This window comes from Rhinoraja longicauda, chromosome 17 (assembly GCF_053455715.1).
Source record: "Rhinoraja longicauda isolate Sanriku21f chromosome 17, sRhiLon1.1, whole genome shotgun sequence".
Lineage (NCBI taxonomy): Eukaryota > Metazoa > Chordata > Chondrichthyes > Rajiformes > Arhynchobatidae > Rhinoraja > Rhinoraja longicauda.
This window is the reverse complement of record NC_135969.1, coordinates 12,055,267-12,081,502: the sequence shown is the minus strand read 5'-3', so window position 1 is coordinate 12,081,502 and position 26,236 is coordinate 12,055,267. Positions and strand designations below refer to the sequence as shown.

Below are 26,236 nucleotides of genomic sequence, written 5' to 3'. Positions count from 1 at the left end.
AACGTCACATTTAGCTTCCTATACACTGATAACATATTCTCCTCCACTCCTGGAGGACTCCTGAAAGCAGCGGGACATAATCCAGATTCCCATCAATGTTAACGAGTATCATGTTTCTCTGTGGTGTACAAGACATGGGTGGGACAGGGCGATTGCATATTTTTCCTTCTTTTGCAGAGTCCTGTTACGTTTAAGCTCCAGCTGAGAATGGAAGCTCGATGCATAAAGAAGTGTGCAGATAGTGAAAGAAATCGAAGGAGGGAATGCGAGGGCAGACGAGGTAGACAGAGAGAGGAAGACACCTTTGACAGGATTAAATAATTTTGATGCAAAAGTTGCGTAATCTCAGCAGCACTCACAGTCTCCCATTGGCTCCATCATCTTGAACGTTGAAGGGGAGGGGTGAGTCATTGGTAACTATAGCCGGGTCATGAATACTGCCACAGCCAGACACGATCTGCCAGCTGCCATATTCCGTGGAAGAGGATGAAGAAAGGGAATACTCTGTGGAGCTGCACAGGAAGACAGTGAAATACAACATAAGCACAATTGGGCCCTTGGACTAAGCTAGTGGTTTTTTTTAAAAGCTTTGAATGGTTATCCCAAAAATGTTATTAAAACATTTCCCCAGTTAGTTTCTTCCCTATTGTGAGGCCAGTATGTTCTCTGTACACAAGACACATTAAGCCATTACGTAACGCAATGCCTGGCTACTTCTAATGGTTAAAGACTCTTTTAAAGGTCATAATAAAATTATGTGACAATAAACATTGAAAGGTTGATGCAGAGGCATGTGACATATAGTGAATGAAAGTTAATTCAGATATCTTTCTATATCCATACTGATCGGCTTGTTGATCTGGGGGTATAATTCTTGCTTGGGTGTGAGGGGTCCCAGGTTCAAATCCTGGATGAGCCCAATTTTCTCAGTGACAGATTGGCACAGATGGTAGAGCTGCTACCTCATAGCACCAGTGACCAATATGCGATCCTGACTTCGGGTACTTCGGGTGTGGAGTTTGCACGCTCTCTGAGTGCATGAGTTTCCTCTAGATGCTCCGCTTTCCTCCCACGTCCCGAAGACTGTGGTTTTGTAGACCTCTAAATTGTCCCTAGTGTGTAGGGAGTGGATGCAAAAGTGGGATAACATTGAACTGGTGTGATCGGGCGATCTATGGTTGGCATGGACTCGGTTGGCCGAAGGGTCTGTTTCCATCCTGTATCCTTCAAATAATCAATCTAATTCTAGTAGATACTAATGCCATGGACATTTGAAATCCCATGGTTTTAACTTTTCCTGACAACCGAATTCTGCAAGAATCAAGGTCAAGTTTTTACAAATCTTCAAGTCCTTTCCAAAAGACATTAAAAAAAATGAAGATAGTTTCATATTCCACTCTCTTTAAGTTTCAGCCTTTTTAGAAAAATATTTAAACAACATATACTTTGAGTTAGTTTTTTTTTTAGCTGTGCAGTTATTTGCGTGAGTTGGATACCAGAAGGCCAGTGAAGAGTCAGTGTGCAGCATGAAGAACAATGTAGTTTTCCATTGTTTCCTATGATGCAGTTCATGAGTCCTCTTCCAGACCAGAAAGTAAATTTGTGGGAAAAGGCAGAGCTAGGGGGATATCACATTTGGCGGCAAGAACAGGAAAGCAGAGTATTACCTGAATGGTGAACGATTAGAAGGGGAGATGCAACGTGACCTGGGTGTCATGGTGCACCAGTCATTGAAAGCAAGCGTGCAGGTGCAGCAGGCAGTGAAGAAAGCGAATGGTATGTTGGCATTCATAGCAAGAGGATTTGAGTTTAGGAGCAGGGAGGTTCTACTGCAGTTGTACAGGGCCTTGGTGAGACCGCACCTGGAGTATTGTGTGCAGTTTTGGTCTCCTAATCTGAGGAAAGACGTTCTTGCCTTAGAGGGAGTACAGAGAAGGTTCACTAGATTGATCCCTGGGATGGCGGGACTTTCATATGAAGAAAGACTGGATAGACTAGGCTTATACTCGCTGGAATTTAGAAGACTGAGGGGGGATCTTATAGAAACATATAAAATTCTTAAGGGGTTGGAGAGGCTAGATGCGGGAAGATTGTTCCCGATGTTGGGGGAGTCCAGAACCAGGGGTCACAGCTTAAGGATAAGGGGGAAGTCTTTTAGGACCGAGATGAGAAAACATTTCTTCACACAGAGAGTGGTGAGTCTGTGGAATTCTCTGCCACAGAAGGTAGTTGAGGCCAGTTCATTGGCTATATTTAAGAGGGAGTTAGATGTGGCCCTTTTTGCTAAAGGGATCAGGGGGTATGGAGAGAAGGCAGGTACAGGCTACTGAGCTGGATGATCAGCCATGATCATATTGAATGGCGGTGCAGGCTCGAAGGGCCGAATGGCCTACTCCTGCATCGATGTTTCTATGTTTCTATTTCTATGTTTCTAGAGACACACAAGGAACAGCAGATGCTAGAATTGTGTGGAAAACACTGTTGGAGATACTTAGCAGACCAGGCTGTGGAGAGAGATGCAATGAACTGCAGATGCTGGTTTACAAAAAAAAAGAAAGTCTATCCATGCTCTCCAGAGATGTTGTCTGACCTGCCGAGTTCCCCCAGCACTTTGGGTCTTTATTTGTGGTGGTAATGGATAGGCAATTTCTCAGGTCGGGCAAAGAAGAAGGGTCCCAATCGGAAATGTCACCTGTCCACTCCCTCCAGAGATGCTGCCTGACCTGCTGAGTTCCTCCAGCACTTTGAGATATCATGTTAGTTCCTCGTCAGAAAGAGTATTTTAATGAAAGTATATCCCATAGCATAACTAATTAGCTTGATGTTAAAGTAAATTTTGTTTCACTGCATATTGGCATAATGTTAGAAAAACAGCAAATCAGTAGTAAATTTAGAAAGAAATGGGATAGAATTAACCACACAGAAGGGCACTGAAAAATAAAAGGAATTGAAGCCAAGGGAAACAAGTGTTCTATAAAGGAAGAAATGTCGATGATACCTCGAGTCAATTTTTTCATTTTTCCTTTTCAGATTTTCAAAACAGTTCAGTCGCTCACAATCAGTGAGGGCAATTCTTCAGCACCATTACAGTACAGAAACCATGGTGAGGGACTTAACAATGCTTCTGTCCAGAAAGTAGGAATGCCAACTTTAGCATAATAACCACAAAGAATATTCACAAAACATTGACTAAACTCATAAGTAAATTTTGATTAACCTGGGGCACTGCGCTATTACATCATGTTGGCAGTAGAACTTAGGAGTAGAAACTATTGTTTTTTTTCCCCCAAAATTGTTAACAACTATAATTATATTTCAGAAAATGATCTACTCAAGTAAAGTACTTTACAACATCATGAAAACCTACTAAAGCACTAGATAAATGCAAGTTCCGTCTGCATTTCAGACATCGGTAGGCTTTGGAAACAAAAAAAATCCACGAATTTCATTGCAAAATTGCAAAGAAGACAAGAGACAAAGCCCAAATATGAAATACTAAAGGTCTGGATTAAGAGCAGATTATTTGCAACGCTTATTCGACTCCAAAGACCATCGACTCATACTGCTTAATGTTGTGAATAAATAATAGTAAAGTGAACACTTTCAGATATTTGCTAATAATGCTGCAATAATTCACAGTAACATTTGTTTCTGGTTCAATTTTTCACCAAGGTTCAATCAGGTTTCCTATAGCTAATGAAATATAAATTTGAGCAGAAACTGCAGGTAGTGAAATACCTATGATTAACTGCCACTTTTTTTTTTTTTAAACCTCAAGAGGATTGAAGCATACTAACCTCCTTTCAGGAACAGCCAAGGGACTACTACCAGTTCTCAGCAAGTTATTTTCTGACTGGCAGTATGATGGCCTCGGTTCGGATACACCAGGTTGCACCAACCCCCGTTCTTCTGCCTGGTTAAGCAAGTGCGGTTTATTCCATACAATAGTCTGTGGTGATGATGTCCGACCTCTTCTCCTGAAATTCAATGCAAGCAGATAAAATGTTAGGGCAAAGAAAAAGATCAGAAAAGCATTAAAAAAAATTATAGCCCAGCTCCAGAGCAATTCACAAGGTAGTGACATTAGTCCTAAAAAAGGCCCCAACCCGACTGTCCATTTCCCTCCACAGATGCTGAGTTCCTCCAACACTGTTTTCTGCTCATGATTCCAGTCTCATGTCTCCAATACTGCTTTATCCACGCATGTCTCGAAAAGTGTGGAGGACCATTTTGTATTGCAAAGGAATATAATCCAGTTGTAAGTGAAAAGTAAAGTAGATCCAAGTGCTTTCAAATCCAGAGGATGCACTGATCCAAAGCCAAGCAACGTCCTCTTGTATTTTCACAGCCAGCTTTGACAAAGATGCAAAGATTGTTGCTAAAGAGCAAGCTAATTAATATACAGCAATATCAAAGATTAAAGAATAAACACTTAGTTCTTACGATCCAAATGGTCAATTGCAGAAGAAATAAAAGGAATAACACTTCAGATGCTGAAGGTCTGAAATAAAACAAAAATTGCTGAAAATACTCAGCTAACCCAACAGCGTTTGTGGAGAATGAATCAGTTAGAAATGAACAGGTTTCAAGATGCTGAGAAAGTTTGGAAATGGGATAAACCCCACGTCTCCCCCAACAGGTTGGACACGACCTGTCTTTCTATTGTGAGCTTTATGGTTCTCGCTAAATTCTGGTTCCTGCAAAACAGTGCTGCCAAGAATGTCAGACTGGCCCCAACGTGGGAAGATAATTGACACAAAAGACATTCCATAGTAAACAGCATCAATTTTCTGTATACCTTTGTCCAGAAGGAGAATCTGCTCATTTGTCCAAGTATTGAAATGATTGTTGAAAGCAGCAGGTGATGTAGCAACTTCGTTCAATCCTGACCTCGGGTGTTGTCTGTGCAGCTTGCATATTGCTTGTGACTGTGGATAGGCTCATGGATATGCAAGAAATGGAGGGATATGTGTGGACAGAGATTAACTTGGTATCATGTTTGGCATGAGCATTATGGGCCGAATGACCTATTTCTGTGCTATACTGTTCGCTGTGAGAATCTGGATTCTTCCTACGAACCCAAAGACATGAAGGTTGGTTAACTGACTATTGTAAATTACTTGTAACTAGTTATCCAGTCACACAGTATGCATATACGCTCTTTAGCCCAACTTGTCCATGTTGACCAGGGTGCCTATTAAAGTGCCCATTGGCCCCCATTTGACCCCTCTCCCTCTAAACCTTTCCCATCAGTTACTTAATGCCAAACAGATTCAAAGGGGGGCAGGCGTGAATCCAGTGGCCAAGTGGCAGCCTGGGTGCATTGTTGTCTGAAGAAGGGTCTCGACCCGAAATGTCACCCATTCCTTCTCTCCCGAGATGCTGCCTGACCTGCTGAGTTACTCCAGCATTTTGTGAATAAATACCTTCGATTTGTACCAGCATCTGCAGTTATCTTCTTATACTTATGGATTGTTGTAAGAACAGGAATACAATTTGTCAGTAATGAAACGTGAAGTAGTAAATGAGAATTGAAAGCAAGGTATTAAAAGTTAAGAATATCCAGTAAATAAAGGTGCAGGGAAATGTCAAGAAACAGGTAGGTTGAAGAACTACAAAGAAGTAATATCAGGGTGAATAGGAGGGGAGAGACAGGACTACATTAAAATTGTGCTTGATATATCTATATTAAAACTGCTGCTGTCTAACAAAAAATTATTTAATGACAGCACATGGAAAGAGACTGACTTGGCAATTTCAAGCATAAACAAAATCATGGAAGCTATTTGTAGCTGGAAGATGTACTCCTTGCAGTGGCAACATAACATATCTGAGATTAGCTGAGTGACAGGCAAGATGTTAAAGATGTTGTGCACAGTTAGGATTAAACAGTATATTTGATGTTTTCATTTCTGTTCTGCAAAATTAAAGGAACATTTAAGAACTGTCTCAACATCATCATCCTTTGAGAAGGAGAGGCGAGAAAGTAGTCTCCTTGCAATTTTGAAACTGTTTTTGTTTATAAAATGAATCTTAATGATGCAACTGCTAAAAAAATATTATCAAAGGAAAATGTTGCACTGGTAATGATCCATAAAGTTCAGTTCAGTTGTTGGGCAGACATTCATTGTACAATCCCATTAGATACCAGAAACAGTTTGTTCTCCCACTCTACACCAATCATTCTTGGTCACTTACTTGTTTGACTTCTAACAGGAGATGAATCTAGCTTTTCTTTACAATAGAAGAATATATAATGTTGGGACCATAATGTTTGGGACAAAGACCTATCATTTATTTATTTGCCCCTGTACTCCACAATTTGAGATTTGTAATAGAAAATAAATCACATGTGGTTAAAGAGCACATGGTCAGAATTTATTAAAGGGCATTTTTATACATTTTGGTTTCACCATGTAGAAATTACAGCTGTGTTTATACATAGTCCCCCCATTTCGGGGCACCATAATGTTTGGGTCACATGGCTTCAAAGGTGTCTGTAATTGCTCACGGTATGTTTAATTGCCTCCTTAATGCAGGTACAAGAGAGTTCTCAGCACCTCGTCTTTCCTCCAGACTTTCCATCACCTTTGGAAACTTTTATTGCTGTTTATGGCAAATCAAATTCCTCGTATGTTGCAAAATATACTTGGCTAATAAAGTATGATTATGATTATCAACATGAGGACCAAAGTTGTGCCAATGAAAGTCAAAGAAGCCATTATGAGACTGAGAAACAAGAATAAAACTGTTAGACATCAGCCAAACCTCAGGCTTACCAAAATCAATTGTTTGGAACATCATTATGAAGGAAGAGAGCACTGGTGAGCTTACAAATCGCAAAGGGACTGACAGGCCAAGGAAGACTTCCACAGCTGATAACAGAAGAATTCTCTCTATAATAAAGAAAAATCCCCAAACACATGTCCGACAGATCAGAAACACTCTTCGGGAGTCAGGTGTGGATTTGTCAATGATCGCAGAAGACTTCATGAACAGAAATACAGAGGCTACACTGCAAGATGCAAACCACTGGTAGCCGCTAAAATAGGATGGTCAGGTTACAGTTTGCCAAGAAGTACTTAAAGGAGCAACCACAGTTCTAGAAAAAGGTCTTGTGGACAGATGAGACAAAGACTAACTTATATCAGAGTGATGGCAAGAGCAAAGTATGGAGGAGAGAAGGAACTACCCAAGATCCAAAGCATACCACCTTATCTGTGAAACACAGTGGTGGGGGTGTTTTGGCCTGGTCGTGTATGGCTGCTGAAGGTACTGGCTCACTTATCTTCATTGATGATAGAACTGCTGATGGTAGTAGCATAATGAATTCTGAAGTGTATAGACACATCCTATCTGCTCAAGTTCAAACAAATACCTCAAAACTCATTGGCCGGCATTTCATTCTACAGCAAGACAATGATCCCAAATATACTGCTAAAGCAACAAAGGAGTTTTTCAAAGCTAAAAAATGGTGAATTCTTGAATGGCCACTTCAATCACCCGATCTGAACCCAATTGAGCATGCCTTTTATAAGCTGAAGAGAAACCTGAAGGGGACTAGCCTCCAGGACAAGCAACTGGTGATGTCCATGAATCGCAGACTTCAAGCAGTCATTGCATGCAAAGGGTATGCAACAAAATACTAAACATGACTATTTTCATTTACAAGACATTGCTGTGTCCCAAACATTCTTCTTCTTAGGCCCCCTCGGTCATGGCTGACCATGGGTGATGCATTCTAGTTGGATGTGTGGTCGGATGCAAGCCTTGGGCGATGTCATATGAAGGACAGGCTGCTGCCCATGCAGCATGTCCCCCCTCTCCACGTCACTGATTGATCCAAAGGAACAGCAGAGCCGTTACAGTTTGGCACCAGCGCCGTCGCAGGAGCTGCCAGAACGAGGTTGTAGACAACGACGAACTGCCTTAGGGACTCCAACTCCAGATTTTCTTGAGGTTTACTCCTGGAGACTTTTCCATGACTGGATATAGCCACAAGGCAGTGGAGGTTTTAGATCAGAGTTTTCCCTCTCCTAGATGGACTGCCTTCCCAGGCTGACGAGCCTCATCTGCCGAGACTCGTGGGGGCGGGAGCGTCTACCTTCCCGTGCAGGTCTATGACACCTGCCCACTGCCAAACACACCAAACATTATGGTGCCCTGAAATGCAGGGACTATGTATGAACACTGCTGTAATTTCTACATGGTGAAACCAACATGTATAAAAATGGCCTTTATTAAAATCTGACAATGTGCACTTTAACCACATGTGATTTTTTCTATTACAAATCTCAAATTGTGGAGCACAGAGGCAAATAAATAAATGATGGGTCTTTGTCCCAAACATTATGAAGGGCATTGTAGTTATATTAATCTGTTAGATCAACTATTGATCAGGCATGATTAATATCATTTTAAGTAGCATTAAGGATGGCACAGTGGTAGAGTTGCTGCCTTACAGTGCCAGAGACCCAGATTCGATCCAGACTACGGATGCTGTCTGTACTGAGTTTGTACATTCTCCCGGTGACCTGTGTGGATTTTCTCCGGGAACTCTGGTTTCCTCCCACACTCCAAAGACGCACAGGTTTGTAGGCTAATTGGCTTGGTATCCTTGTAAATTGTCCCTAATGTGTGTAGGATAGCATTAGTGTGCGCGGATCACTGGTAGATGTCGACTTGATGGGCCAAAGGGCCTGTTTCCGCGCTGTACCTCTAAACTAAACATATTAATTTGCTAGATCAACTAATGATCAGGCATGATTAATATCTTTAAGTAGTTTAGTTTTTAGTTTAGAGATAAAGCATGGAAACAGGCCCTTCAGCATACCGAGACCATGCCAACCATCGATCATCCATTCAGACTAGTTCTACGTTATCCCACTTTCTCATCCAAAGTATCACAAAATGCTGGAGTAACTCAACAGGTCAGGCAGCATCTAGGAGAGAGGGAGTGGGTGACGTTTTGGGTCGAGTCCCTTCTTCAGACTGATTCCTTCGATTTGTACCAGCATCTGCAGTTATTTTCCTACACCACTTTCTCATCCACTCCCTGTATGCCAGGGCCAATATACAGATGCCAATGAACACTACAAACCCACATGCCTTTGGTATGTGGGAGGAAACCCAAGAACAAACACAGGGAGAACGTGCAAACTCAGGTCAGGATCAAGCCTGGGACTCTGGCGCTGTGTGGCAGCATTTCTACCAGCTGCTCAAGTTATCAAAGTGATCAATATCTTTATTAGTAGTTAAGTGAATATTAGATCTGACAGAATTTATATACAAATTCAATCTCTTGCTGGTTTGTCTGTAACTTGCACAAGGGATACATAATACAAATGGCCAGAGGAGGAAAAAATTACTCTATCCCACCTCATATAGGTTCGAAGTTGAAGAAATTAGACCTTAAATCCATACAAGGAAATACAATTTTGATTTTCAGGGCAAAATGGGAAGAAAATAAAAAAAGGGAGTACAAACTACCGAGAGGACAATACATGCAGTCAGTGCAAAAGGAACAAAAATATTTAGATTTTTTTTTTAAAGTTGAGACTACAAGCAATTTATCATCCAAAGCACTGTTTCAGTCCAAGATCGATTTTGGGTCAGTCCAAATCAGATTGTGCCATAAAATTTCCTCAAACTGTATTATGAAATCTGTGCAGTAAAAATCAAGATTAATGAATTGGTTTACTGCATCCATACTGCATGAAATAAAATCACTGGACATTTGTTTTTAAGACATGTTCCCCTGCTTATTGAAATGGCAGCTAACTACTGTGGTGTACTGCATCACCAATAAATGCTGTTGTGCTCATAGCAGTTATCTAAATTTAGATATTCTAAATTAATTCATTTGAAAAATTACAATAGAGATAAAAATATCAGTTTTTTTCTACTGAAAATAAGGTGGCATTGATATGATAGCTGTCATTGTGGATGACTTGGCTTAGATTCAAGCTGCGCTCAGTTCCGCACCAGTATTCTTCAGAGTGACTCTGTCACCAATCAACTGGCCAGGCAAATAGTAGTACGAAAACTGAATTTTCATATCAAACAGGCAAGAAAAACATGGATAATCGTGTTTCATGTTTACTTCTATCATTTATTGTAATCGGGAATGTATGCCATTTTCCTAACCATTCTATCATCTTGTTAGTATCTTCATTCAGCATCTTTTGGCCCTCAATTGTACAGTGGCTTCCACTTTCTTCAAACTTGGACACCATTCCCGACTACATCAGAGTAAACAATTTTGGGTTAAGATGGTAAGAATGCCCGGATAAAATGAATGTGGGAGTCTAGGACCAGAGGTCGTAGCCTCAGAATAAAAGGACGTACCTTTAGAAAGGAGATGAGGAGGAATTTCCAAGGGTGGTGAATCTGTGGAAATCATTGCCACAGAAGACTGTGGAGGCCAAGTCAATGGATATTTTTAAGGTGGAGATTGACAGTTTCTTGATTAGTAAGGGTGTCAGGGGTTATGGGGAGAAGGCAGGAGAATGCGGTTGAGAGGGAAAGACAGATCAGCCATGATTGAATGACGTAGTAGACTTCATGGGCCGAATGGCCTAATTCTGCTCCTGCAACTTACAAATTTCCTAATCACTGATATGCACAGTAAATGTGAAGAACTAAAGCAAGACGACAATAGTACTTCCGATTTTGCATCATATTGGAAGCAGTTACAAGACATCATCCTGGGTGAGAGAGGAGACAACCACATTGTACTTGTGAAGGAAGAAGGGCCCGAGATAATGTCCATAAAGCAAAATATTGCAATACTGGAGAGCAGAAATAAAAATGCAATAAATAGTTACCAGGTCAGACAGCATTTGTTGCGAGAGAAAAAGTAAGGGTAATGTGTTCTGATGAAAAGTCATTGACCTGTTTCTCTCCCCAGGGATGCTGTCTAATCTGTTTTCACCATTTTCTGACATTCTAACAATGTATTTTTGAATACAAAAATGTATATTTTCCATTCTTGTTGTTGTTCAGCACCACTCCTCAGCTCTCTGCCCACCACCACCACAACACCCCACCCCCCCACCCCCAAACAAAAGTAATGCATAATCTGGCAATATTCACTGCATTTTAAATCAGAATAACATAGTGTTCATCATACGAGATGGATCAGTGTTGGTTTCTAATGCTCGTGGATGACATACTAAATCATCTCATGGCATCAGATCAAACACAAGCAGGAAAACCTATTCCTCGATTACCATCTTCCATCCTCCTCCAGCTGAAGAATTAGTCTTCCTCTTTGTTGAGCAACAATCAGAAGAAACATTGAAAGCAGCAAAAGTCCAGAATGTATGCTGGGTGAAGCGTTCATTGTCCAATACAAGTGGGTCAGGTCAGTAGCACCCGCATTGAGACAGTTGCTAGACTGACTCTGCAGCAGATAGTGAAGGTATCACAAAATGCTGGAGTAACTCAGCGGGTCAGGCAGCATCTCAGGAGAGAAGGGATGGGTGACATTTCAGGTCGAGACCCTTCTTCAGACTGCTATATATGTATATATACACTGAACTTCAAAAAATATATATTATATTGTTTTAAACTGCTCAACACGGGAGCCACAAAATTATGGCCGATGGTAAATGTCTCAACATTTGACCAGTCAAAGCCTCTCCAGCATTTACAAGTGGGATCTGAAGAGTCTGAAGAAGGGTCTCGACCCGAAAGGTCACCCATTCCTTCTCTCCTGAGATGCTGCCTGACCTGCTGAGTTACTCCAGCATCTTGTGATACCTTCGATTTGTACCAGCATCTGCAGTTATTTTCCTTCACAACCTGCAGCAGATAGTGGGTGAACAAACGCATGGGGATAACTCTACATGACCTTTGCCTCACCACTCTACCTGTGGCAGTAGCTGACCATGACAGCACTGGTAGAAGTGGCCACGGCATGGTCCTTGTAGGGACTGCATCCTGTCCACACACTGGCACATCCTCGCTCAGGTCGTATGGCACCGTAATTGTACTGAACGGGGTCAACAGAACAGATTTAGCAGATGGAAACTGGGTAACTGCAGGGTACTGGGAGCCCAATGCAGAACCTATGGCTTGGAAAATCCTACCCTGACATAACCCGCACTCTACAATCACTATTGAGTCAGGGGATCAATCCTGGTTAGATCACGAATGCAGGAGGTAAGGCAAGGAACACCAAATTCCATACCCAAAAATGACGAGGTGATAGTCCAGTTAAGATGTAACTCTGGACAATCTGTATGCTACGCAGCAAAAACACCATGCGATAGAGACACAAGCAAACACGGATGCTGGAATCTTGAGCAAAGAAACAAACTGCTGGAGGAATTCACTGGGTCAGGTGGCATCTGTGGAGGGATTAGACCGATGACGTTTCGGGTTGCGACCCTTCTTCAGACTGATGAGTACAGTGCTGAGAAAACTGGAAAAGATAGGTCGGGGTGAGGAAAAGTCTGGCAAATAATTGTATGGGGAGGGCGGGGGGAAGATTCATAGATGGATGGAGTAAGTGACAAAGGCTAGTGGAGAAAAAGATTAAAAAAAGACTGCCAGGTAGGTATAGAAAACTAGTTGAGAAATGCAAAACCCAAGGGAGGGATATGGGTGGTTGGGACAGGGGAGAATGGACCAAAGGGAAATATAGGACTCAGGGATGGGAGGTGAGCATGCAGAGGAGGGGAAGGAGCAGGAGCAGAAATCATTTTAATGAAAAACTCTTCAAAGAATGGACTTAGAAACAGATTTTAAAAACCATGAATGCCAGACAACAATGTACTGTGCCACCCAGATACAATCAATCTCTCTGACATTCCTCAAACCATTTCTAGGAAGGGACCAAAGACATGCAACAGAACACAAAGCATATAGATCTAAGAAAGCACAACTTACCAAGCAACCTGCGTCGGTGGGCCCGTTGCCATTTCTACCGTCTCATAGTTGAAGCTTCCTGCAGTAGTGGGAGACTCCTCCATGATGACAGAGAAATCACTGCTCAGACTGGTGGTACTTCCTCGGTCTGTATGTGCTAACACAAGGCCACATTAAGCGCAGGATATATCTTAAAGCATCTACCATAATTGCGCAAGCCCAATGTCTGATTAAGACAACCAGAGCATTTTGTTTTGATTACATATACTTTCCACGTAGACAAATTCTTAAATCAATCAAACATCACAATTCTTACGCCTGCATACTAAATAGAGATTTTTAAAAAATTATATCTTTGGGAGGTTGGCTTAAATGAAATTTCACCATTTCAATTTGGAGACATCCATTGGCAAAGATCATTGGATAATGATTGAATGGTTCCCTATGTTTGAGAAGCAAATTTTCTAACGGAACTATACATTAAGTTTAGGTTTATTATTATTGTCACATGTACAGAGAAAAGCTTTGTTTTGCATGTTGTTCAATCAAATCAGAAAATGCTATACATAAAAGCAAACAAATCAAACTCAAGTACAACAGATAGAGTGAAGGGAAAGATACAAAGTGCGGAATATAGTTCTCAGCATTGTAGCACAACAGCTCCAGAGACCAACGCCAAAATCCGTAATGAGGTAGGTTGGAGAATCTGACAGTACCCTAGCTTATGGAAGGACTGCTAAGAAGCCTGATTACAGAAGGGAAGATGCTGTTACTGAGACTAGTGGTGTGCGCTTTCAAGCTTTTGTACCTTCCGCCTGAGGAGGAGGAGGAATGGGGAGTAGGAGGAATGACTGGGGTGGGTAAGATCTCATGAGTATTGCTATGTTGTTTTGCAGTTCCAAGAGCCATGTTGGCAATGTTTCTAATGGTTACGTCTTTATATAACAGTACTAATGAATGCACGATTATCGAGCACATCAAGACTCGAATGAAATAAGATCTTTCTAATCAGGTTCATATTCAAAGCCAAGTTCTCGAAGCAGAGAAAAAGCAATTGAACATTTTCACTCTTCCAGCAAGAAGAACATTTTATTTGTCTTAAACATATTCAAACTTGGTTCCCTTAGGAGGAAAAAAACCTAAAAACAATGCTATTAGCTTTTATTGTAAAAAAGAGGCCTCAAAACATTCGTTAAACAGTCCCACACTCCATTTAATTCTATGTTGCCTTATTCAGGGAACATTTTATTCACAAAGGTTGGCGACAAAGAATTTTATTGTCTACCGGATCACAATTAAAGAAGTAGGTGAATCTGCAAAGATATTCCTGCATTTACTTCCTATTTCAGCATTTCTATTTCAATTTTTATTTCACCAAATGTCTGCGCAGAATAATCCAATAAGGAAATGGGATCAGGTCACAAAGCCCAGAGCTGAATATGGTTCCCTGCTTCGAGTGCTAATGTTAATCTTTTCTGATGCCTCTTCATTACACCAGCAAATCACAAAACCCTTTTCGACGCAGCAAATGGATTCTGAGAGTACAAAATGAGCTATATTTGTCTCACGACACTATTGAATAATTGAAGTTTCAACATATACATTATGAAATCCAATATATTTGTTAATAGCACCACTGTGCATTGAAATTTTTGAAAAGAGTAAATATAAGTCATGCGAGTTACGTAATGCATCACAAGTTATTGCCATTTTCAAAAACTCTGATTGCTGCAGTGATAAAAGAAAAGCAATTCTGAGTCAGTTTTACAGATAGTAATTACGTATCCTCAGAGCCACCAGAATTTATGTTTTCTTGAATTACTATCTCATTGGATTTTTAAAATACAGCACCTCTGCAAAATTCTGGAAACCCTCTAATTTATAAATCAGTGAAATGGATTCACTGTGTGATGTAAATATTAACATTTCTTTAGGGCATTTTAGGCCCATCACCTGATGGTGAATTGACTCGTCCCTCTCTGACTTTGGCCATAATCGTTATAGCAAATTTAGTTTAGTTTAGTTTGGAAATACAGCACAGAAACAGGCCCGGATTTGGGAAGAAACCAGGGCATCCAGAGAAAACCCACAAGGTCACAGGGACAAAGTACAAACTTCGTATAAACAGCACCCTTAGTCAGGATCGAACCCGGGTATCTTGCACTGCACGGCAGCAATCCTACCGCTGCGCCACTGTGCCGCTCCTCTATATCCATATGTCTAACTTCAAATAATTATTCAATTTCCTGTTGAAGGTCACAACCAAATCCAAATCCACCAGAATTTCTCTACCACCCTGCCACAGGTAAAGTTTGCAGGGGTTGACTGGCTAGGACAGTTTGCAAATAAAGGGATGTCTGCCAAGTGGGAGGATTTTGAAAGTTTGTTAACAAAAATTCAGGGATAGCATGCTCCTGTTAGAGTAAAGAGCAAGATTGACATGATTAGGGAACTCTGAAAAGAGATGCCGAAGCTCTGGTCAGATAAAAGGAGATATGTGTCAGGTTTAGGTAGTTGGGATCAAATGAATCCCTCAATGAGTGCAAGTGTGGGATTACACCTGAGAGAAATCAAGATTGCAAAAAGAGGGAATGAGATGGATGTGGCAGGCGCGGTGATGTGAACACCCAAGAGATTTTATAGATATATCAAGGATAGAAGGGGGGGCTCGGGAGAGAGTACGTTCCTTTAAAACTAAATTTGTACTGTGGAGACGATCAGAAAGCTAAGGAAGTGGCATACTTCTCTCTCTCCACTTATCACTGCAACAATAAACTCCTCCCTGTCCACTGGCATCGTCCCGCCATCCCTCAAAATCGCTGCTGTCACCCCCATTCTGAAAAAACCTGGTCTAAACCCTGACACCCCAAACAACTTCAGACCAATCTCCAACCTACCCTTTCTGTCCAAAGTTTTGGAACGTGCTGTAGCTTCCCAACTAAAATACCACCTCTCTACCAATAACCTGTATGAAACTTTCCAATCTGGATTCCGCTCAAACCACTGTACTGAAACTGCGCTCCTCAAAATCACAAACGACATTCTCCTCTCCTCCGACGCTGGCAACCTCAACATCCTCATCCTACTTGACCTCAGCGCCGCCTTTGACACCATAAATCACTCCATTCTCCTCACCCGACTTGAAACCTCCCTTAACATCACCGGCACAGCCCTATCCTGGTTTAAATCTTACCTCTCTGACAGACACCAGTTCATCTCCATTAACAACTGTAAATCCCCCACCGCTCCCCTCCCCCAAGGTGTCCCCCAAGGCTCAGTCCTTGGCCCCCTCCTCTTCATCCTCTACCTGTTCCCCCTTGGTCAATTAATCCGCCGTCATGGTCTCAACTTCCACTGCTTCGCCGATGATATCCAGCTCCTCATCTCCACCAAGTCAATCTCCTCCACCACACACTCTACACTGACAAACTGCATTACTGAAATAAAATCTTGGCTTCAATCAAACTTCCTCAAACTCAATTGCAACAAATCTGAAATCATCATCATTGGTCCAAAAATGCTCACCAAATCCACCCAAAACTTCATCCTCAACATTGATGGTCTCCCAGTATCCACCTCACCTCACATCCGGAATCTTGGAATCATCCTTGATCAAACCCTCTCCTTCGACAAACACATCAAACACATCACAAAGACAGCCTTCTTCCACCTCAAAAACATTGCCCGTCTCCGTCCATCCCTCTCCTCCACAACTGCAGAAACCCTCATCCACGCCTTCATCACCTCCCGTCTGGACTACTGCAACAGCCTCCTCTATGGCGCACCCTCAAAAATCATCAATAAACTTCAATACATTCAAAACTCCGCTGCCCGTCTACTCACACACACCTCGATCCGTGACCATATCACCCCCGTCCTTTATAAACTCCACTGGCTCCCCATCCCCCAGAGAATCCAGTACAAAATCCTCCTCATAACCTACAAAGCCCTCCATAACCTGGCCCCATCCTACCTGACCGACCTCCTCCACAGGCACACTCCCACCTGCACCCTCCGCTCTGCCGCTGCCAATCTCCTATCCCCCCACATCCGGACTAAACTCAGATCCTGGGAGGACAGGGCTTTCTCCATCGCTGCTCCCACCCTATAGAACTCACTACCCCAAACCGTTAGAGACTCCCCCACACTCACCACATTCAAAACATCGCTGAAGTCTCACCTGTTCAGTACTGCCTTCAACCACTGAAGGTCACCTCACCTACTGTCTCCTTTCTCTGTTCATTTATTTATTTACTTATTTATCTATTTATTAATTTCCCTATGTTCTCAAAATCTCTGCAAAGCGTCTTTGAGTATATGAAAAGCGCTATATAAATAAAATGTATTATTATTATTATTATACGAGTTGCGATGTCTTAAACCATATACTGATTACCAAAGAGGCAGTATTGTCAAAGAGAATAGAAACGTAGAAAATATGTGCAGGAATAGGCCATACAGCCCTTCGAGCCAGCACCAATATGATCATGGCTGATCATCCAAAATCAGTACCCCATTCCTGCTTTTTCCCCATATCCCTTGATTCCTTTAGCCCCAAGAGCTAAATCTAACTCTCTCTTGAATACATCCAGAGAATTGGCCTCCACTGCCTTCTGTGGCAGAGAATCGCACAGATTCACAACTCTTTGGGTGAAGAAGTTCTTCCTCATCTCAGTTCTAAATGGCCTACCCCTTATTCTTAAACTGTGACCCCTGGTTCTGGACTCCCCGAACATCGGGAACATTTTTCCTGCATCTAGCCTGTCCAATCCTTGAAGAATTTTATATGTTTCTATAAGATCCCTTCTCATCCTTCTAAATTCCAGTGAATACAAGCCCAGTCGACCCATTCTTTCATATGTCAGTCCCGCCATCCCGGGAATTAACCTGGTAAACCTAATAGAGACTGCTACACCGTAGTGCAACGGGAACATATCAAACATATTTTGCATTCAAAATCCATGTCACATTTCAATTCCATTAGCATATCCTCTTAATGGAGAAAAGGAACTGTAGATGCTGGAATCTTGAGCAAAACACAAAGTGCTGGGGTAGAGTTGCTGCTTTACAGCGAATGCAGCGCCGGAGACACAGGTTCGATCCTGACTACGGGTGCTGCACTGTAAGGAGTTTGTACGTTCTCCCCGTGACCTGCGTGGGTTTTCTCCGAGATCTTCGGTTTCCTCCCACACTCCAAAGACGTACAGGTATGTAGGTTAATTGGCTGGGTAAATGTAAAAATTGTCCCTAGTGGGTGTAGGATAGTGTTAATGTACGGGGATCACTGGGCGGCACGGACTTGGAGGGCCGAAAAGGCCTGTTTCCGGCTGTAGATATATGATATGATATGATATGATCAGACAGCATCTGTGGAGGGATAAAGACAAGCGACATTTTGGATCGGGACCTTTCTTCAGATCCCAAAGTGTTTGAAGAAAGGTCCCGTCCCAAAATGTCACCTGTCCATCCCCTCTATGGATGCTGTCTGACTTGCTGAGTTCATCCAGCACTTTGGGTTATCCTCTTAACAGGGTAAGCAGGTGCTTTGCAAACCACAAGGCTTAAACGGAGAGCTATGATCCTCCATTGAATTGCGCGTCAGATTTTGGCCTCATTTATTTATCTGCTGACCTTTTAAGTCGCCCACCGTGACTTCAAACATGTAGTAAATTATCTTATAACATTCCCTGTGGCATTACAACTGTCCTGAGACCTGCAAGTATTCACACTTAAAGAATTTGGAGCTACGCAGTTATTACAGTTTCTGACAATACCTGAAGCCAAGGTTGCAATCAGAGTAACAATTAAAGTTAATATTTATTGTATACTGTTTTGTCTTGTAACTAAGGTGATATGGAGTAAATGTGCTTACCTAATACACAGAGATCATCCACAGGTAACTCAGCTTCTTTGTGCATGTTCTTCCTTCTACAAAGGAAAACAAATAAGTGCACTTAGGGCGAACTGGAAATTTCTTTTTTCTTGGCAAATGATGTGTGAAAGTGCAGGTGTGGATCTGTTCGAGGTCTGTACCGACAAAATTTTAGCAAAAAAAAACTAGCCCATGAAATGTTGAAGGAAACCAATTGGTTCCCAGGAAACCTACGGGAGAGCAGAAAACGAATAGTTGGGACAAATGAAAGACCACACTGAAGCGAAGAAAAGTGACAATGGAAAACAACTTGGAAATATGTGAAGTTACTCACTTTGGTAGAGAAAATAGAAAGGCAGTGTGTTTTCTAAATAGCTGAGATTGAAAGGGGCCACCTTGTATTTGAAGCTACGCAGGGGCCACTGAAAGTTAATTAAGCGTAGCACGCAATTAAGACAACAAATGGTATATTGATATTTATTGTAAGGGAATTTGAGTATGAAACATTGTAGTCCAGCAGAAAAAACAAACTGCTGGAGGAACATATGAGCAGCATTTGCAAAGGAAAATGAATTGTCGACGTTGTGTACCCAGACCTTGCACCAGGATCATTCAGATGCTGCTTGACCCCATGTGTTCCTCCCACAGGTTGGGTTTGCCATATCCCAGCATCTTCAGTCTCTTATGCTGATATCTTACTCCTGTTACATAAACCCTGCTAAAACCACATCTAGAAAATTGTTTATGCATCTGTCCCTCCAACTGAGGAAGGATAAATTTGTAATAGAGGAAATGGATTAACAGTTCACCAGATTGATTCTTGACGTGGCAGGTTTGTAGGTATGAAATGCAGATGCTGGTTTATACCAGAGATAGGCACAAAGTGCTAGAGTAACTCAGCATCTCTGGAGAAAAAGGGTGGGTGATATTTCAGGTCGGAGTCCTTCTTCGGACTGAAGGGTTCTGACCCGAAACATCACCCATCCTTTTTCTCCAGCAATGCTGCCTGACCCGCTGAGTTACTCCAGCATTTTGTGCTGATCTATGGCAGGTTTGTCGTGTTTGGAGAAATCAAATAAACTGCCCTGTGAACTTTCAAGTTTTGAAGAATGAGAGATCATGTCATTGAAATGTACAGAAGACAAGGTGCATAATAGGATATAAGCAATATTGATGATTTTCACGGGTATAACTAGAGAAAAGATTGTTTCACTCCGAGAGTGATGACATTCGACATTTGCTACCTGAGGCTGTGGTGGAACCTCATGCACCGAGCATATTCCACACAGATCAATCAATTTTTAGATATGAAGGAAATCCAAGGATCATAGGCTTGTGGTGAATTGTGGTGTTGAGTTAAATGAACAGCCACCATTGTAATAAATGATAGGGTGGACACAAGCTGCCAAATGTTCTCCTGCTTCTATTACTTATGTCCACATGACAAGAATTAATGTTAGTGTCATTCTTAGATTTACTATTTACAGGAACAATCTGGACTTCATAATTGAATAATAAAATGTGCTGATAATAGTGCACTGCGTAATTTGCTGAAGTCTGAAGAGAGAGAAGAAAAATGCAAAATGACATTTGAAGAGAAAAGAAACGAAACAGAACAGATTCATTAAAGACGTCAGCACAATAAATAACACCTCAACCATGGCATCATCTTTGCTTTCATAACAGGAGGCACAAACTGGAAAGGCAAGGGTATAATATTGAATCTGTGCGTGTTAGTGAGGCTCCATATGGATCTCTAAGCAGAGTTTTAGTTACCATTCTTGGATTAATGTAAAAGCAATGGCCATAATCTTGCACCGCATATTAAAAGTTAACAGCATTAAAGGATTGCATTCATGAGAAAAGACTTGACGTATTAGAAATGAAATAGTCAAAAGGTAAACTCTTAGAGATTAAGAATGATTACAATAAAATATAGCCCGTATAACCAACATTTAAATTACTGGACAAGCAGCAGTCGGGACTAGAGGTCGGGACTATTAATCTGAGATCCAAATCTGGATCCTAAAATGGCAGCTGGGAAATTCAAATAATGAAATGATTAGGATTTTTAAAAAAAACATATTTATTCTAAGTACAAAACATAAAAATACTGGAATGTTCTAAAGACCCATCTGTTCATTCGTGTTCTTCACCTTTGTCCGGTCCAGGTCCACTAATATACTTTTAACTGTCACCCACCTCAATACCCTTGGGTGCATCTGTACCCATGGCCACCGTCGCAGATATCAGATTGACCTTCCTAAGAGTAAACCTGTGGGACTGGCTTGGATTGAGTCCCCGGCAGTATCCTCGGAAACCGGATGTCAGGGGTATTTGTAGGCAACTTTAACCTCTCCCTACACCACTCTGTGGTTCCCTGCTGCTTTAAGTTACTACCATCATCCTGGGGCCTAATCAAAGCTAGGTAGCATACCTTAATGATTATGCCCAGTCGCTCCACTGTCATGAAATGTTTTGAGAGACTGGTCATTTTGCACAAATTCCAGTGCCCCAGATACTTAATTCACTGCAATTCACTACCGCCTTAACATAACCCACCAGACACCAGACACCTGACCCCACACTCATCCCTGGAATAACTGGATAACAATGTAGACACAACAAAATACAGATTTAAAAAAAGCAAATGCTGAAGTAACTCAGCAGGTGGGGCAGCATCTCTAGAGAACATGGATCAGTGACGTTTTGGGTTGGGACACTTATGACTGATTATAGTTGAGGGGGGGGAAAGAAAGTTGGGGGAGAGGTGGGGGCAGAACAAAGACTGGTAAGTGATAAGTGGATACAGGTTTGTGGAGAAATTGAATTCAAGCTAACCTCAGTGAGCTGAGAATTACTGTGTATTAATATTCTGTGGACAGCAGTGCTCTGACATCCAAACTACAGAATAGTAACAAACTATGCAGCAGAGCCATTCACTGCAAGCAGAGCTATGCTGGTGAAAACTGACTCACAACTGATCGTCATTCTCCTACTCGTCTGATTCCTTAAAAATTGAAGTGCGACAAACTGGACAGTAAGGAAGAACCGAAGATGGTTCTTTCCTTGCAGAGTAATTCTCAGTTGCCTCTCTAACGTCAGTACAAGAATAATACCAGAAACAAGATTATAGGCGATCACACAAGCTATGGCTATGGCAATGCATCTGTAGAATTATAATGGTCTAGATTGAAGGAGGGTAGCACACTGGCGCAGCGGTAGAGTTACAGCATCAGAGACCCGGGTTCAAGTATGGAGTTTCTAAGTTCTCCCTGTGACCGCGTGGGTTTTTTTCCCAGGTGCTCCGGTTTCCTCCCACATTCCAAAGACGTGCAGGTTAATTGGCTTTGGAAAAATTGTAAATTGTCCCAAGTGGTGTAGTATAGTGCTAATGTACGGGGTGATCTCTGGTCGGTGTGGACTCGGTGGGTGGAAGGGTCTGTTTCCGCACTGTGTCTCTAAAGTCTAAAGAGGTGGTGAAAACCATTGCCAAATTGTGAAAGAAAACTTCAGGTGCTTTGTGATAGCTACAATCTAGAGAATGGCAAACATTAAGCAGGTCAGAGAAACTGCAGGAAAGAGAAAAGAACTCCAACTTAAAAAAGACACATTTCCCCACTTAAAGTTGTAAGTGGCTACACTGTCTAGCCTGTGTCATCTTTTAGACAAAACCTCTGATATTAGAATTTTGTGATGAATTCTAGAGGCCAGTGGCTCAAAATGGACACCCAAGCCAATATTAAAAGTAAATGTATACAATAAAAAGAATTTGGAAGAGAAGGAAGAGCTGTATCAGAAAAGAGATGTTGGGATTCATCACCCATTTGCAGTTATTGTACTGAACAGATTTCAGTAAACAGTATGAGCCTGAATAATGAAATTCTTATGATAGACATATAGACAAAAGAACTGGAGTAACTTAGCAGGTCAGGCAGCATCCCTTGAGCAAAAGGATGGGAGACTTTTTGGGTCTTCAGACTGAAACCCATCCTTTTTCTCCAGAGATGGTGCATGTTAGTCAGTCGTTGAGACAGATTAGTGGCAGAGGAGTAATTGACAGACATAATGGTCAGTCCGAGTTGGATATCATTACATATACGTGTGGAATTTAATTGCCCAGACCAGTTTTGGGTCGGGGCCCTCCTTCAGACTGAAAGGGTCCCAACCTGAAACGTCACCCATCCTTTTTCTCCGTAGACGCTGCCTGACCATTGAGTTACTTCAGCGCTTTGCGTCTATCTTTGGTATAAACCAGCATCTGCAATTCCTTGTTTCTACAGTGAAATTCTTTCTTGTGCCTGCAGAGCTGCAGTGAGTAAGAATTTAATTGCTCAGGTTCATATCCTCTGCATGTGATAAACATTCTTGCTCTTGTAATCTTGATTTAATTTTGATCAACGTTTTGGTGAAAGTGGAGGTTAAATCCCAATATCTTTCCTGATGCTGCTCTCCTTTCTTCTAAACCCTTATAATTTTATGCAGTTACTTCTAATATTAGCTCTGCACTTGGCCAACTGACAACAAATATCCGTACTGAGACACGTTGATTTTCAGGCATTGCCTCCTGCTTGATTTGAAATGGTCTGTTCATGTGAATAACACAGAGGAACCTATTATGAAACACCAACTTGCACTTTTTAGCTGACTAACATGCGAAAGAAAGGAAAAAGATACCAAGTAGTAAAAGTCACGAGGGAAAACCAAAAATGCAGCCATAAAATATTGAAAGGCAAGCAGCGAAGCAGCAAGGAGCTCGTGAAGGCAGGATTAAAAAGTGGGGTTTGAAGTCAGCTGTCATGCTGCCAAAAAAAGCAGGCAGCATAAGGATTGAGAAAACTTCAGCTTATAGCAAAGTAATGCCAATGATAAGGAAAGGGGAACATCAAATGAGAGTAAAGCGGAGAAAAATATTAAATATATAGCAAGTTCTTCTCTCAATGACCAAAATAAAAACTGGAAATATTAGTGGAGTTTCTCTCAGATGGCAAGGAGAAATTATATTGAAAAAGGAAATAACGAAATTAAACAAATATTTTGTTTTTGAGTTCATGGAAAGCACAGTATACCTACCACAAAGAGTGGAGAACTATAAGATTGGTGCAATTGTAGAAATTAGAAATGGTAGAATATTAATATTGCCAAAATTAAGAGGATGAAGGATGATAAATAATAATGTCCAGGACCTAATGACATGCACCCTTGGATTTGGAAGGTGGCGGCTAAGGAGATAGCAGATACACAGGAGGCATCCTCAGATTCTAGTGCAGTTCCCTCTATTTGGCAAGTTGCAAATGCTCTGTTTTAAAAGGAGGGCGTAAACACTCTACAGGTAAACACTACAACTCTACTAGGCTGACATAACTAGCAAGGAAATACTGCAATCCATTCATAAGAAAGTGCCAACAGGGTACTTGGAAAATAGTAACAGAAAGAGCAGAGGCAATATTGATTTATGAAATAAGAAAAAGTTTGTCAGAGTTTTGAGGTTGTAAATAGCAGAATAAAGAGCAAACCTACTGACATTGGATCCAGAGCTGAACAATCTTTGCTAAATTACTAGATCTGCTTAGTTCAAATCAGATCTGGAACTATTGATCTATATTAAACCCGGTGCAAATACTAACAGACCACAAAAGTGTGACAGTCAGTTGGGAAAGTTGATCTTTTTGCAAAAGACCATTTAAGAACAAAAGGACAGCCATCTTCCAACACATGTGGCCCAGCTGCAAACTCACCCGTGACATTGTCAAAGCCTCTAAATAAAGGATTGGCCATTTAGGACAGAGATAGGAAGAAATGTCTTCATGCAGAGGGAACCTTTGGAATTCTCCACCCAAGAGGGCTGTGGGGACTCATTCACCATGCATATTCAATAGAATTCTAGATATATATGGACTCAGGCAATATGCATGATTGTGGTGCTGAAGAGTGCACTTACTGAATGACAGAGCAGACATGAAGAAACAAAAGACCTCATCCTGCTGCTATTTCTGATGTTCTTAAGATAGCCCCCTAATTTTACTACCCGCTAACTACTGAAAACATTATGATGATTTTTATTTTGCATGTTTCTGGTATCATCAATATGCATATGAATTAGGTGGATCCAAATGGTTCTATTTTATCTTCTGAGTTTAATCTCGGGTCATCAATCCAGAATTTACATTGCAGAACAGTTCAACTGCTCTGTCTGCATCCCAAAACTTCAGACCAATAACCAATTATGGTGCATAAATGGAAACAGTACAGCTTTGATCCTTGGGTCACTGCAGTCCATGCGTTCACTTGCTCTAGACCAGCCCGTCAACAAAGACCCAGCAAGATGAGAGCCTTACCTCAGCTTCTTTGCCGCACAGAACTCTTCTGAGGTGATGTGCTTCAAAAAATTGAAGCAAAAGAAAAAAATCTATGAGAAAAATATAGAAATTGTTTTTGGCTTCAAAGTTCAAATGATTTCCCAGTGATTCTGTATTAATATGACTCCAGCAGTGAACATACAAATCTAGAATGATCCCGTTAGAATCACAGCAAAACTTAGAAGACTTAGAAGACAGCAGAATTTAGAAGACTGAGGGAGGATCTTATAGAAACATATAAAATTCTTAAGGGGTTGGAGAGGCTAGATGCGGGAAGATTGTTCCCGATGTTGGGGGAGTCCAGAACCAGGGGTCACAGCTTAAGGATAAGGGGGAAGTCTTTTAGGACCGAGATGAGAAAACATTTCTTCACACAGAGAGTGGTGAGTCTGTGGAATTCTCTGCAACAGAAGGTAGTTGAGGCCAGTTCATTGGCTATATTTAAGAGGGAGTTAGATGTGGCCCTTTTTGCTAAAGGGATCAGGGGGTATGGAGAGAAGGCAGGTACAGGCTACTGAGCTGGATAATCAGCCATGATCATATTGAATGGCGATGCAGGCTCGAAGGGCCGAATGGCCTACTCCTGCACCTATTTTCTATGTTTCTAAACCGTACCAATTTTTACTTGAATGTTTAAAGTTTTTAAAAAGTGAATGTTACAAAAGAGGAAATCTGCCAGCATATACAAAAATAAGTTTGATATAACATTAATAGGCAAGTAATCCTGCTCCATATTTCCAGTATTTTATTTTATTTTATGATATCAAAAATTACAGCATTGGTCTTGATCAGCTGGGCAAGCGGGCTGAGGAATGGTCAATGAAGCTTAATGCAGATAAGTGCAAGGCTTTGCATTCTGGAAAGTCAGGAATGACAGGACCTTTACAGGGAATGACGGGGCCATTGGAGTGTTGTACAGCAGAGGGATCTAGCAGTTACATAGTTCCCTGAAAATTGAGTTATGGGTAGATTGTGTGGTCAAGAAGGCTTTAATTACATTGGCCAGGGAGGCTTGAGCTTTAGGGAAAGATTGGGCAAGCCGGATTTTATTCCTTGGGGTGCAGGAGACTGACGGGTGATATTATAGAGATGTATACAATCATGAGAGAAAACCCATAGGGTGAGTGCACAG

At 41.5% G+C, this 26,236-nt stretch overlaps 1 protein-coding gene across 3 annotated transcripts in view; it reads right to left on the bottom strand.

Moving 5' to 3' along the window:
- The window catches only part of mtmr14 (myotubularin related protein 14), a 95,391-nt gene that overhangs the window by 7,688 nt on the left and 61,467 nt on the right, over window positions 1-26,236 (bottom strand). The window contains exons 14-18 of one of the 3 annotated variants that reach the window (XM_078414135.1): window positions 25,084-25,154; window positions 18,746-18,801; window positions 12,895-13,030; window positions 3,798-3,977; window positions 360-512 (exon numbers count right to left, since the gene is read on the bottom strand). In XM_078414135.1, coding sequence (XP_078270261.1) covers window positions 360-512; window positions 3,798-3,977; window positions 12,895-13,030; window positions 18,746-18,801; window positions 25,084-25,154 — 596 coding nt within the window. The remainder of the gene's footprint in view (window positions 1-359; window positions 513-3,797; window positions 3,978-12,894; window positions 13,031-18,745; window positions 18,802-25,083; window positions 25,155-26,236) is intronic. The other 2 variants (XM_078414133.1, XM_078414134.1) reach the window with 2 other exon arrangements.